The sequence below is a fragment of the Suricata suricatta genome, chromosome 5, assembly GCF_006229205.1.
Source record: "Suricata suricatta isolate VVHF042 chromosome 5, meerkat_22Aug2017_6uvM2_HiC, whole genome shotgun sequence".
Classification (NCBI taxonomy): Eukaryota; Metazoa; Chordata; class Mammalia; order Carnivora; family Herpestidae; genus Suricata; species Suricata suricatta.
This window is the reverse complement of record NC_043704.1, coordinates 59839430-59853760: the sequence shown is the minus strand read 5'-3', so window position 1 is coordinate 59853760 and position 14331 is coordinate 59839430. Positions and strand designations below refer to the sequence as shown.

General features: G+C 38.6%; 2 protein-coding genes across 4 annotated transcripts in view; both read left to right on the top strand.

The window, feature by feature from the left end:
• The window catches only part of SPICE1 (spindle and centriole associated protein 1), a 67087-nt gene extending 65735 nt beyond the window's left edge, over positions 1 to 1352 (top strand). For all 3 annotated transcript variants that reach the window (XM_029939294.1, XM_029939295.1, XM_029939296.1), the window contains one exon: positions 825 to 1352. In XM_029939294.1, coding sequence (XP_029795154.1) covers positions 825 to 878 — 54 coding nt within the window. In that variant the 3' untranslated portion in view covers positions 879 to 1352. The remainder of the gene's footprint in view (positions 1 to 824) is intronic.
• Positions 1353 to 4971: 3619 nt separating this feature from the next.
• The window catches only part of CFAP44 (cilia and flagella associated protein 44), a 143861-nt gene continuing 134501 nt past the window's right edge, over positions 4972 to 14331 (top strand). The window contains exons 1-2 of the mRNA XM_029939323.1: positions 4972 to 5267; positions 11775 to 11879. Of these exons, the coding sequence (XP_029795183.1) occupies positions 11780 to 11879 (100 nt within the window). The 5' untranslated portion in view covers positions 4972 to 5267; positions 11775 to 11779. The remainder of the gene's footprint in view (positions 5268 to 11774; positions 11880 to 14331) is intronic.

Sequence of the window (14331 nt, the reverse complement as noted above, 5' to 3'; positions counted from 1 at the left end):
TCCAGTTTGTTTTGTGTTCTGAGGTAGCTAAGGAACAAGGTGAAATTCAGTGGGATTTCAACATAGGCTGGAAATTACTGGTTTTGGGCAGAGCATTCCTACGTGGCAGGACGCGCAGGTGGGCCTTGAAGCAGTATGACCCCGAGGTGCTGGCTCCCTCAGCGCTCGCTGTGGCTGTGTGCGACTTGGGATCGCCCGAGCCCTGGGGCACTTCCCTTGTCCCCCTTCCCCAGGGGGCTGTGGCTGTGTGCCACTGGCTAGAGAAGTTACAGCGAATCAGTGCCGTACATGCCGTACATATTCTTCGTGTGTTCTGACTTGTTCTAGATTAGACCAAATAGTGAGTGCTCCAGAAAACACTGAGTATTTATAGCCCGGATTAACTGGTAGGCTCAGATATCCCAATTGCCTAGCATTAGAAGGTTTGTCCTTTGTTTCACATATCCTAAAAAATTTTAAAGTAAACTGTTTTATCTAATTTGCCCTTAGTTTCTGGAATTTAGTAACAAATTTAATTTTTACTAAGACCAAATAACTTTGTTATTTTAAGACGTTGTACATATAATTTGTATAAAACACTGATTTATCCTTTATTTAAAAATAAAGTTTCCTCAGTCAATAAGGGGATCTGTTGACCAGGGAATCAGTTATTTGGAAGTTTCTCTGTTGTGGAATAAAAGTTACCAGTAGCAATTTAATTCTCAGTATCGGTTGATGGCACAGGATAACATGATGCTGTGTACTTGATCTAAATAATTGTAAACCTGGACTGCACTCATGCTTCTGATTAGTTTCTAAATCCTTTTTGCGTCTTTGTTCAACAGATTGAGAAGCAAAATGAAGAAGGCTGGTTTGCTCTTTCCACCCACGTGTCATAAGTGAACTTCGCTGTAGATTTGTTCTCGGTAGCATATTCTTGAACTTCCACTCCTGTCTCCCTGCTCCTGCTTCCAAGTTGTCATGTCCTTTTAGATAAAAACTTCAAAGAACTTGTGACTTAGTACTTATGGAACAAAGAATAAAGCAAGTATTTCAATTTTGGACCCTTTCAAATAAATTTCCAACAACTAACTAATAATGTACAACCTCCTTTGGATAAAATTTTGACTCTAGGGAGGTTGAAGTTTTATATTCTGATAATTTCATAAGTATTGTAAGGTTTTTTGTGAGTAACACATTTTTACCTTTATCATCTTTATTCAGTAGTTTTTTTTTCTTTTTGTCGGAATGTATCTTAAATGATGTATTTCTTTTATTTACTTATTGCTTTTCTGAAGAACTAAGTTGCTTTGTGTGTAGCTTAAAATAAAATGGCCCTGGGTGATTAAAGTCTGGCTTTCAGAAAAATTTAACACTCTCTTTGATTTCTTTTTGGGAAGGAAGTCACTATTGTTCATCACTTTTTCCTTCAAGTGGAATGTACAGCTTTAAAAAATAGGTGTGGGAGCATTTGTTTATATTTGTTTGTGCAGGTAAGAGTGGTTATATGTATTATAAAATTCTTATATAGTCTTCGAATGTGAAAATGTCATCAATGATCATGCACATCAAATAAATAATGATCATAGAGCTCATGTTGAAACAGAAACAAGTACAAAAAGTTGCAGCCAACTTTCCCAGCCCTGAATCTACTACACATTCAAGGTAGTTTTCTTCACGGCACCTGTTTGGTTCTCACACACTGGTTTTTATTTTAAACTTACTTTTTAAGTTATCTCTGTCCTTTCGCTGTGTGACGGGAATCCTCAACCTGGAGTGGTGGAAGTGGGGCTGGGGAAGCACATTGGGGCTACTTGGGGAACTTTTTCAGACAATGCTGTCCCTTCTGCAGTTAAAAATCACTATTCTAGGAAGTGGCATTTGGGCCATTTCATTGTGAAAGCAAAAATAGACATTTTTTTCTAGTATCACTGAATTTATTTTCATGAAGTCATCTGACCTCATTTGCATTATTGCAGATTCTTCCATATGTGTTGCACTTTTTGAAACTTGGTATCTAATAAGTATTATCCCTGCCTCCATGGAATATAAAACCATTTTAGTACCATTTCTTCTGATATTAAATGTCAAGTTATCTGCTTGGTTTGTGAATGTGTTATTATTTTTTTAATTTTTAATTTTTTACTTAAATTGCACTGACTTAACGTGCAGTATAATATTAGTTTCAGGTGTGCAATACAGTGACTGAACAGCCCTGCACTCATCACAGCGAGTGCACACCTTAGTCCTCGTCACCTATTTAACCCGTCCCCACAGCCACCTCCCTGCTGGTTACCATCAGCTTGTTCTCTGTAGTTAGCAGTCTGTTTCTGGGTTTGCCTCTCTCTTGTTCTTTTTTCCCTTTGCTCCTTTGGTGTTTTTTAAATTCCACATATGAGTGTGATCATAAGGTATTTGTCTTTCTCAGACTGACTTATTTTGCATTGCATAATGCCGTCTAGACTCTAGGAAGTCCTTCTACACGAGACTTCTCGGGCCGTGCTGCTGTCTTACGGTGAAGGTGGTATGGCAGCCCCATAATAATGACAGCTGTCTTTATTGAGCCGTAATGTGGTGGACAGAGTGCTGAGCTGAAGTAGCTCCATTATCTCATTAAAGTCTCACAGTAAAACTTCGAGTTAGACGTGTTTGAATGCCACCCACCTCCCCATTCCAGATGAGGAAGTTGAGCCCCAGAGGTGAAGTAAGTTGCCTGATGTCAGAGTGTACGAGGTAAAGCCACGACTTGAAGCTCTTTTTAAAAAATAATTACTGGACTTCTCCTACTTATAGGAAATAGCTAACCTAGTACAGTGACGAAGTTGAAAGTAGTTCAATCAGAAAACTTAGATCCAAATACCATTTCTGCCACTTGAGCTATATCCCCGTGTAAATTAATCTCATTTTTCCCATTTAGGAGTCAGACATGTTTTATAGGATTGTGAGGAGTAAATGAGGTGAGTCTATGTAAATATGTTAAGAAAAGAGCCTGACTCACAAGAAGCATTCAGTAATGATAACTGCCAGTGTTTTGGTATACAAATCAATACACTATTTTCTCTGTGCTTCCAGAATCGTAAAGATATTATATGGTGAGTTTGTTGTGGTTTTCTCAGGTTAACAATTAGACCCGGTGCTTTAAATTTAGAGTATATTTCACCTGAAAAGATGTTTGGAAGTTGAAAGAAAACATGTTGAGAATATTATTTGAAAATGTAACTAATATGCTGTTTTAGTTTTTCCTGTTTTCTGGCTTTTCACATACCCTGGATATACCATTTAATAATAAACAGCAAAGATAGTGGTCTTTTTCTTTTTTATTAAGGCAAGAAACTTTAAGTCAATAATACTTGACTAAGAAAACATTTCAATATTACCAACAAATATGTGGTATATGAAGTTTTTGGAAAGTTGTTGTGTAACATTATGGAAACCAGTAAATACAAAAATAGAATACAGTCTTTTAAACTCAACTTTATTGAGAAACAATTTATATACAATAAACCACATCCATAAAGAGAATAATTGATTGACTTTTGGCAGACAAGACAACCACTGCAAGACACATTGTTTTTCATGTCTTGTCTCTGTGGTGTGTCCCTCCCTTTGCTCCAGCCTTGGGCAACCACTGATGTGCTTTTTGTCCTCATAGATTTGTTTACATTCTATCTTAATGGAGTCATAATTGCACTATTTTGTGTCTGGCTTCTTTCACTCATTATTGAGATTCATTCATGTGTGTATCAGTTTCTTTCTACTTCTGAGTAGTATTCTATTGTATGGATGTTTATCCATTCACCTGTCAATGGCCATTGGGTTTCTTTCCAGGTTTTGGCTATTGTGAATATAGCTGCTATGAACATTCACATTCAAGGCTTTGTATGGACATAAGTTTTTGTTTCCCTTGGGTAAATACCTTGGACACAGAATGGCTTGGTATATATTTAACTTTTAAAGAAACTACCGAACGGTTTTCCAAAGTGGTTGTACCATATTACGTTCCTACCAACAGTGCATGAGAGTTCAGTTGCTATACACCTTCCACATTCGGTGCTGGTAGTTTCTAAGTTTTTACCCATTCCGGTGGGGGTGGTGGATATGCACTGTAGTGTACATCTCCCTGAGAACTACTGTGAAGCATGTTACCATGTGTTTACTGGCCATTCATTCGTTTGATATGGTCAAAGTCCTTTGCCCATTTGAAAAATTAGCTTGTCAGTTTTTTTTTCTTACACAATTAAAGAATCCTTTATATATTCTGGATACGAAATCCTTAATATTGTAGCTGTTTTAATTACATTCCAGTTGTACAGTTTTTAGTTTCCGGTGTACAATATAGCCGTTACTTTAGGTACTTAAAATTCAGTACTGAGCGATGTCTGTACCACAGAGCAGCTAAAGAGCGAACTGCTAGACCGAGATTATTGTAAAAGTAGCCCTTTACTTTGTGCGAAGGATCCCACAACATAAAATTCGTTACCTATAAAAGCCAACAGAGATAACAGGAAAATAAACAACTCACTAAATAAAAAAGCCTCACGATGTACCCTTGCGGATAATAGTGCTTAATCGGGGTCCCTTTGGTCCATTTTTTTGTTCCTGTGCAGTTATCTAAGAAAGTATTCAAAAGTCATTTCGTTTATCAATATGCCATTCTTAGGATAATTATAAACTGGATATAAAAGTAAAATGGGATAATAAACTGATAGAATGTTGGGCTTTTCTGTTTGTCTCGAACCTGGGTCATGTGCCAAGAAAAAGCTGGGACCAAAGGGCCAGTGACATTGAAGATCCCAGCGGCACCGCCCTGGGAAACCAGCTTCTGTTCCGGCTCCCAGTGGCGCAGGCGCCTCACGCCACCCGTCTCTGCTCCCCTCCCCGCCCCGAAGGCGGGGCCGCGTTGTCGTGGTGACCTGGGTAAACGGAGACCTGGGGCTGACGTTGGGACTAGGAACCTGCCGCTGCGGAGGTCGGTGCCTTGGGTAAGTTTGGAGCCTGGCGGAAGGGCAGTTCCCGCGAACTCCCGGTCAAATCTGTTGTTGAGTCTGGGAGCAGTGGAGCCCATTAGGGCTTCTCTTAGGCTGCGCCAGCGGTGTCCAGGCCTGCTGAGACGTAGTCCTTCGTCCTTCCTAAGATCCGTTCATCAAACGTTGAAATGACTAGCCTTGGCAGGCCTGGAGCTAGATAAGACACTGTGGATACAAAGTGGACACGGTTCCTGCCGGCAAGGAGTTCCTAATCACCTGGAGTGGAAGACAGCAGACCCCAAGAGTGCCAGTTAGACTCGGGTAAGCCCGGTCTCCAGAAGCAAGGAGTCTGGTGGGAAAGTACCTAGGTTCTGGGGTCAAGCAAAGCCGTTCACCCCGCACCTAACGTGTGACACTGGGCACACAGACCCTTCTGCACTCAGCTTTCTAATCTCTAAAAAGAAAGATGATAATGTTTATTTCATGGGGTTCTTGTTACAGCTAAAGGGGATATCACAGGTAAAGTAGCACATATTTCATGGCATGTAGTTGGTGCAGAGGAAATACTTGTTCCATACAAGTAGATATCGTAGCATACAAGTGAGTACTCAGCATGTCCGTCAATTGTGAGTTGTCTCAGGTGGCTACTAAGAGTTTTGAGAAGGAGAAGGGGCTAAGGAGGGACCAGGAATGGGGAAAGTGACCGGCCATAAGCTACAGACCTGAAGATGAGGGACCTTTGTTCCATGCCAAGGAATCTGTGTTCTTATTCTGTGGCAGTGAAGAGCCATTGAAGGTTTCGAACAGGAAGGGTGGCACACTAGAAGCTGTGTTTTGAAACTGCAAGAGACAGAGTAGAAATGGACTGGAGAAGGGAGAGACAAGGTATGAGGCTGCGGTGATGGTAGAGGTGAGACAGCGTAAGAGTAGGGTGGTGACAGTGGGAATAGAAGGGAGAGGGTGAATTCAAAAGGTTTAATACCTGTTTACTTGACAACGAAACATAGAAACCAACTGCATGAGCTGAGTGAGGGAAGGCTTCAGAGAGTAACTTTTCTCATCTGTAAACTGCACTTAACTCATAGAGTTGTTTTGAGAAACACGTGAACCAGTATGTGCAGAATCCTTAGAACTGTGCTCAACACATGGTAATCATTCACAAAACCATGGGCTTTCATTATTCTTTCCACAGTGTATTTCACATTGTAAAGTTAAAGCTGAGCCCCTGTTTTACACAACAATTCTGAGTCTTAACATGACCAGCTCTGGCATGCTGCTGTGATTGTTTGAGTCTGTGAGATCGAGGACTGATTCTAGAATCTAGTGAATGAATCTAAGTAATGTCACCTTAGGGACCATTGTCTCTGGTTTCCAGCCAACCTCCTTCTAGCAACACATGCCTTTGTACCACTGTGTACTATGATTTTCTTTTTTTCTTTCTACTTCCTCAGGGTTGTCTCATAACATGACAGTATACTCAAGGAGTTGGTTAACAGAATTAGTCATAGGCTGGATCAATGACCATCAATGTAATAAAAGTAGATTTAAGATAGTTCTGCAAATTGACTTCCAAAACTTAGCTAGTTCCGTTGTATGAGAGGGGACATGGCAGAGAACACACACACACATATGGTGTAGTCATTCTGTTTGGTTACAAGCTGATTATGATAGTCAGTATGTGATGAAACTACCACCTTCCCACCTTCCCACCCCAAAAAGATAATGTAATATTAGGCTGCCTTAAAGGAATACAATGTCCCCAACAGGTAAAGTAATAGTTTATCTCTTTTGGAAAATGCCTGGATCCTTCAAAGAAGATACAAAACTGGGAGGGATATTTAATGCACTGGGAATTAACTTCTTAAGCTATCAGGATGGTGAAAAGAGTTGAAACCAGGTTAGCAAGGATTAATTGAAAGAATTGGGAGCTGTAGCTGGAAAAGAGAGGATTTAGGATGAAAAGTGAAGTACCTATAATTATTTGAACGGTTATAATACACAGGAAAACTTGTTTGTGTGCCCAGAACAAGGGCCAAGTGGATCTAAGTTGCAGGGAGGCAGGTTTCAGGTTAGTATAAGATGAACTAAGAACTAGAGCTGAGCATTAACAGAATGAGTTTACCTGCTTACCTGAAATGTTTAAATTGAAGCTGACTGATGGTGTTTCTTCATTTGTTCAGTTATTCAGGAAGGAATACATTTATCCCTTCAATCATTTTACATACTGAGTGCCTATGTCCCAGGGACCTTTCTTAAAGCTCTACTAACTCAGTGAGGTCTCAGAACAACCTTATGAAGTAGGTACTGAACTTTACAGATGAAAATACCAAGGCCCAGAGAGGTTAAATAAACGCTTCACAGGAGGAGTAAGAAGGAGAGCCAGGCTGTGAGCACAGTCAGACTCTAGCCAATTCTCAGCCTGACCAATACACCAGCCTACTTTTCTAATGGTGCTGAGCTTGATGTTGTAGATGTGTGACTCTCACTGCTAAGTGGGAGGTTGGACTAGATAAGACCTCTTTCAACTCTAAAGATTTTATGGTCACATTTATTGAGCCCTGGTTGTATTTGAGAGAATTTGTAGTAATTATGGTAAAAACAACTACCATTTCTGAGTACCTACCATGTGATTTACATAAATTCCTGGTCCTTAACCTTGGTTCTTATTTTGAACTACACAAAAGAATTATGTAGGGAGTAAGACCTTGAGAATGGTATGCTGTGAAAGTGTTCCAAGTGATCTAAAGTGCAGCCAGAGTTGAGAACTATGGGTATAAAAGATCTCACTTAATACTTACAATGACTTTGCCAGGCAACCTTACAGTTCCCATTTTACATACAAAAGGACTAGAGGTTAGGGGATGTTGGTGACTTGGCCCTTGGCCAAGCTAGGATGTGAACCCAAGCCTTTCTCCAAAGCCTCATCAGATTACAGTACAATGTCCCAACACCTTTATTCTAAAACAACCCAAACCTAACCAGACAAACAAATAAAACCCACTTATTCCATCTCAGCACGTACACTGCTAATCACCACATCAGGACCCTGCTCAATTGCCTTTTATAAGTTCTTTAGCCACCCTTTCTGAACCAAAAACAAACAAAAACACAAAACTAAGAAAGGAACTCAATATCTTTTGTCCAGTATTGCTAGTTCAGAACACTGAGAAAATTCCTTGGGTCCAGTATTTTGTTCCATAATGTACACAACCTGGTATTAACTCTGATATTAAAATGTATTGCATGGTAGTGTTAGCCACTTGAGGAATATATTGTTTATAATGGCATAGGATAAAGAGTGCACTTTTGTCTTGATTTACCTTTGGTTGTGGTTTAAATTCTTTGTTTACAGAATGATGCTACCATAATTGTTACCATATTTGTTGCCATAATTGTTTATTGTAACTGTTTTTTACCCACTTTATAATTAACTTGTAAGTAAATGTATTAGGTCTTATATGTTCTTTATTAGAATATATACATGTATGTGTGTTAGTATATATATATCCAGTTAATATGTAGTTACAGTATGTTAAAACATAAATGTATTTGGAAAAGAGAAGACTCAAGGATAGAAAATGATCTTATTAAGCTTTTATTGGTAGGAAGCAGAAAACTATGAGATTTATTTATTTAAATTTTTTAAAAGTTCATGTATTTTGAGAGAGACAGAGCAGTGAAGGAGGGGAAGAGAGAGAGAGAGAGAGAGAGACAGAGAGAGAGAGAGAATCCCTAGCAGGCTTCTCACTGACAGTGTGGAGCCCAGTGTGGGACCTGATCTCACAATCCATGAGGTCCTGACCTGAGGCGAAACCAAGAGTTGGATGTTTAACCAACTGAGCCACCCAACCACCCCAAAACTATGAGGTTTAAATCATTGAGAAGTATGTGACCTACAGTTGCCAGCTTTGAAGGGGACCATTGCCTCTGGAAGCTTAGAATAACTCCGAGCCTATAGCCAACAAGGAAGCAGGGACTTTAGTCCTACAACCACAGGGAACTGAATTCTCCAAAAACCTAACTAAGCCTAGAAGTAGATTTTTCCCCAGAGCCTTCAGAAATGAAGGCAGCTCTGCCAACACTTTGTTTTTGACCTTGTGAGACTCTGGGAACCAGCTAAGTGTGCCTGGATTTCTGACCCCCAAAAGTGTAAGGTAAGAAATGGGTGTTATTTTAAGCTGTTATATTTGTATTATGACAATAGAAACTAGAGCAATAGCTGTTTACAGACTGAAGTGTTACTGAAATTTTCTTTTGGTTCTTAACTGATTAGCAACAATAAAATATCAGTTTACTTTTGTCCTCAAACCCAGTGACTGCTTTGCTCCACTTATTTGGAGACTGCCTCACATGGCAACTTAGTAGTTTATTTTCATTGCAATAGTTTAAATGTTGTTGTTTTTTTTAATCAAAGAAATCTTTAGCTATAGTCAGCCTTCAAATTCAGGACTTTCAGACCATCCTCTTTCTGGTCAGCCTCAGATCTGGATCAGTGGTTTAGAAAAGTATATTCTGAGACTTATAAAAGAGAATTTTCAATTTCTTTTTCTTAGGTTGTAAAGTATTTAAGGTCAAGGGTTCTATGTCGCTCTTTATTGTATCCTCTGCAGTGAAGAGCATAATACTATTTGCATATAAATGTGATCAGTAGTTTTAAGAATTGAATTGATTTGCATTATGAAAAACCTTGAAATGGAGGGAGAAAATGGCATTTAGGTATGTTTAGGTAGTGACGTAAAGAAGTTTGCTCAAGGGGCACCTGGGTGGTGTAGTTGGTTAAGCTTCTGGCTCTTGATCTTGGCTCAGGTCACGATCCTGTGGTTTGTGAGTTCAAGGCTCTGTGCTGATGGTGTGGGGCCTGCTTGAGATTCTGTCTCTTCTTTCTGCCCTTCCCCAGTTTGTGCACTCTCTCTCTCTCTCAAAAGTAAATAAACATTAAAAAAAATTTACTCAAGCTGTATGATAATCTGCCACCATGCTGCAATAACCAACATGACCCTGCAATGTCCATTTTTAAAAATTCTTTAATTATTATAATTAAATGATTATTTTCAAATCAGCAACTTGTGTAAATGTAGAAAGCAGTCTGCATACCCAGACTGGAAGGAAAAGGAAATTCACTGGATCATAGAATTTGGATTTTAAAAGACCTTGCTACTTAAAATTTTTCTATCATTTGATTCCTATACACCTCCCAACCCCAGTGGGCATATATTTTATAACCAGGTGAGAGAAAGGAAGGAAGGAAGGAAGAGAAGAAAGAGGAAAGGGAAAAGGACTTTAAAAAAAAGGAACACACACACACACACACACACACACACACATGCACACATGCACACACTTTTTGAAAAGTAAAAACATCATCTTACTAACTCAGAAAAATGGCTCCAAAGTACTAAACACAAAATTTAATAACATAACTGATATTTTAAGACCTATCTTTCTTGATAACAGATTTTAAGAAAAACATTTGGACCCTGAACTATTGTCCCCCAAATCAAGACAGGGCATCATTATGATGTCACTGCCAGAAAACAGACGGAATGACCCCCAAGGTCCAAAAGAAGGGAGCGGGGTTCGTACTGCACACTCAGCTGAGCACATAGTGTGTATTCCATCTGCTCTGGCACCCTAGTCTTCCCTTCAGAGACGGGGAGGGGATAAGCATGCACTAGTTCAGTTCATTCTCATAGCAGCCTTCTAAGTTGTTTTTAATTCATTCCCATTTACAATGGAGGAATCAATGTAAAGGTTAATTAGCTAGTTATGTGGCAAAACTGAGATTCAGACCTGAATTGAACCAACCACAAATCTGACTCAAATAGAGCTTTGCCAGCCATGCCATAGGAGAATGTTGCGGAAATATGTGATGTTTAGTGTGAGAAGCGAAGACCTTAGAAGGAAGATACAGCAGTTGCTTTCAAAGACCTAAGGAACTGCAGTGGAGAGATGACAGGGAAAACCTGCTGTGTCACTCCCCTCCTGAAAACCTCTCAGGGGCTTTCAGATGCTATAGAACTAAGTTCTAAACTCCTTAGCAAAAGCTTAGAGGCCATCTACAATCTGCTACCTGCTTTCTTCTCATGTCCATTTCACTCTACAACAGCTTACTTTCCACCCTTCCCAGACACACCCTCTCTCTGAACTTGGCCCTGCCTAATATACTCTTTCCAAACTATGCCTGGCCAACCTCTGCTCATCACTTCTTCCTTAACCCCGGGACATGATTTAATCATCTTACTAGACATGCACACAGGACCCTATTCTTTCCTTTTTATAGCATTCTTGTATTTTAATTGCTCGGTTAACATCTTTTTTTCTAAACCAGGAGCTCCACAAAGTTAGGAATCCCATCTCTAGTTCAGTACTGTAATTTAGTGCCTATCGTAAGACTTGATACATAGCAGGTGCCCTGAACAAATATTTTAAAATTGAAATTAATTAGTAACACCAGGGGGATTAAACGATGGGAAGAGGAAGTGGAGGGGTGAGTCAAAAAAAGGATGGAAGAGCTTTAACTTTGATGATGGAATATTCCAAGAAAATATGGATTAGGATGACATTTCACTTTGAACTTCTGGAAAACCAGAGGGCGCCGCATGGTAAGTTCACCCGGAGAAGGGACCAGCTGACTGCATTCGGCCATTCTGCAGGCCTCTGCTGCAGGCCCTCCCTCCTGCTGGTGAAGTCGGCTCAGATACTGTGCAAACATAGTTATGGACACATATGGTATTTGGTGCTTGTGGAATTTGTTAGATGAGAAATATCTGTAAATAACTTTTATTTCACAGCTGTGTCCCTTTCTCTGTCTCACTTTTGTGCTTACAGAGGAAATGGAGGAACCAAATGATGAGGACACCGATAGGGGGAAATCAGATGGATCAAAGAGTGATAAAAAGCAGTTTCAGAGCTCCTCTAAATCTGCATCAAGATGTAAGTAAAGATTATAATATACACTTGGGTTTTTATTAAATCTAGCTCAAACCATTTTTTAAGAGTAAGTTTGTACAACAGAAATGGTTTACTTGTTTCATTCTGTTGCTAAATTCTAAGTTCTTTAAGAGCAGAGATGGTGTTTTAACCATTTAATCTTTAGTTCCTGGCACATCGAAGTTACTATTATCTCTATGTTGATAAAGACCTCTCCAAATCTGGTCTTGCTCTCTCCTGTGAGCTCTACAGTCTTTACTGAACTTTTCTAATACAGTGTAGTAGAGAGAGCCGGACTTTAGGTTTGAGGCCTGGGTCTACTACTTAGAGACCTTTGATCTGAAATAAATTATTTTACCTCTTTGAACCTCAATTTTCTCACCCATTAAGATGATACTTGTGAGTTGTTTGAGGATTAAATTGAGTAGATTGTGTAGAAGAATGTCATACACTGCAAATAGAACAGAAATACCCTGATACCAAAACCAAAGACATTACAAAAGAAGAAAACTACAGGCCAATATCCCTGATGAAACTAGATGCAAACATCCTCAGTAAAGTGTTAGCAAACCACATTCAGTAATACACTAAAAGAATCATTCACCATGATTAAGTGGGATTTATTCTCAGGATGTAAGGATGATTCAATATTTTCAAATCAATTAATGTGTATCGTATTAACAAAGTGAAATATAAAAATCATATGAATACCTTAATAGATGTGGAAAAAGCATTTGACATCCAAAATTCAACATCATTTTATGATAAAATCTCTCAGCAAACTGGGTTTAGAGAGAACATACCTCAACATAATAAAGGCCACATATGAAAAAACGTGCAGCTAACATCATATTCAATGGTGAAAAACAGAGTTTTTCCTGCAAGAGCTGGAACAGAATGAGAATGTCTACTCTTGACTCTTTTATTCAACATAGTACTGGATCTCCCAGCCACACCAATTACACAAGAAAAAGAAAGAAAAGACATCCATATTGGTAAAGAAGAACTCAAAGGGTCACTATTTGCAGATAACATGATACTATACATAGAAAGCCCTAAAGGTTTCACAAAAAAAGTTTTAGAAATAAAAAATGAGTTCAGTAAAGTTGCAGGATGAAAAATTAATACCCAGAAATCAGTTGTGTTTCCATACACTAATAACAAATACCAGAAAGAGAAATTAAGAAAACAATCCCATTTACAATTAAACGAAAAAGAATAAAATACCTAGAATAAACTTAATCAAGAAGGTAAAAGACCTGTACTCTGATAACATAAATCACTGATGAAAGAAATTGAAGAAAACTTCAACAAAAGGAAAGATATTCCAGACTCATGGATTGAAAGAATTAATATTGCTCAAATGTCCATATTATCCAAAGCAATTTACAGTTTCAATGCAATTGCAATCAAAACACCAACAGCATTTTTCACAGAACTAGAACCAAAAAAAAAAAAAACAACTAAAATTTGTACAGAATCACAAAAGACCTTGAATAGCCAAATTAATCTTGAGAAAGAAGAGAGCTGGGGGGTATCACCAGTTCAGTACAAATATACTACAGTAATCAAAACAGTATGTTACTGCCACCAAAATAAACACATAGATTAATGGTACAGAATAGAGAGACCAGCTATAAATCCATGCTTATATGGACAATTAATCTATGATAAGGGAAGCAAGAATAGACAATGGGGAAAACACAGTCTTTTTAACAAATGGTGCCAGGAAAACTGGACAGCTACATGCAAAAGAATGAAACTATACCGCTTTCTTATACCACACACAAAATGAACTCAAAATGGATTAAAGACCTATCTGTGAGACCTGAAACCATAAAACTCCCAGAATAAAATATAGGCACTAATTTCTTTAACATTGGCCATGGCAACGTTTTTCTAGATATGTCTTCTAAGGCAGGGGAAACAAAAGCAAAAATAAACTATTGGGACTATATCAAAATAAAAAGCTTTTGCACAGCAAAGGACACCATCAAGAAAATCAAAAGGCAACCCACTGAATGGGAGAATATATTTGCAAATGAATATATCCAATAAAGGGTTAATTTCTGAAATATATAAAGAACTTATACAACTCAACACCAAAAAACCCAGAACAACCTGAAGACCTCAGTATTTTTTCCAAAGAACACATACAGATAGCCAACAGATACATGAAAAGATGCTCAACATCACTCATCATCAGGAAAATGCAAATCAAAAACACAGTGAGATATCTCTTCACACCTGTCAGAATGGCTGGAATCAAAAAGATAAGAAACAACAAGTGTTGGCAAGGATGTGGAGAAAAAAGAATCCTTGTGTACTGTTGGTAGAAATATAAATTGGTATAGCTACTGTGCAAACCACTATGGAAATTCCCAAACTATTAAAAATTGAAATACTGTATAATCTAATAATTCCACTACTGGGTATTTACCCAAAGAAAACAAAC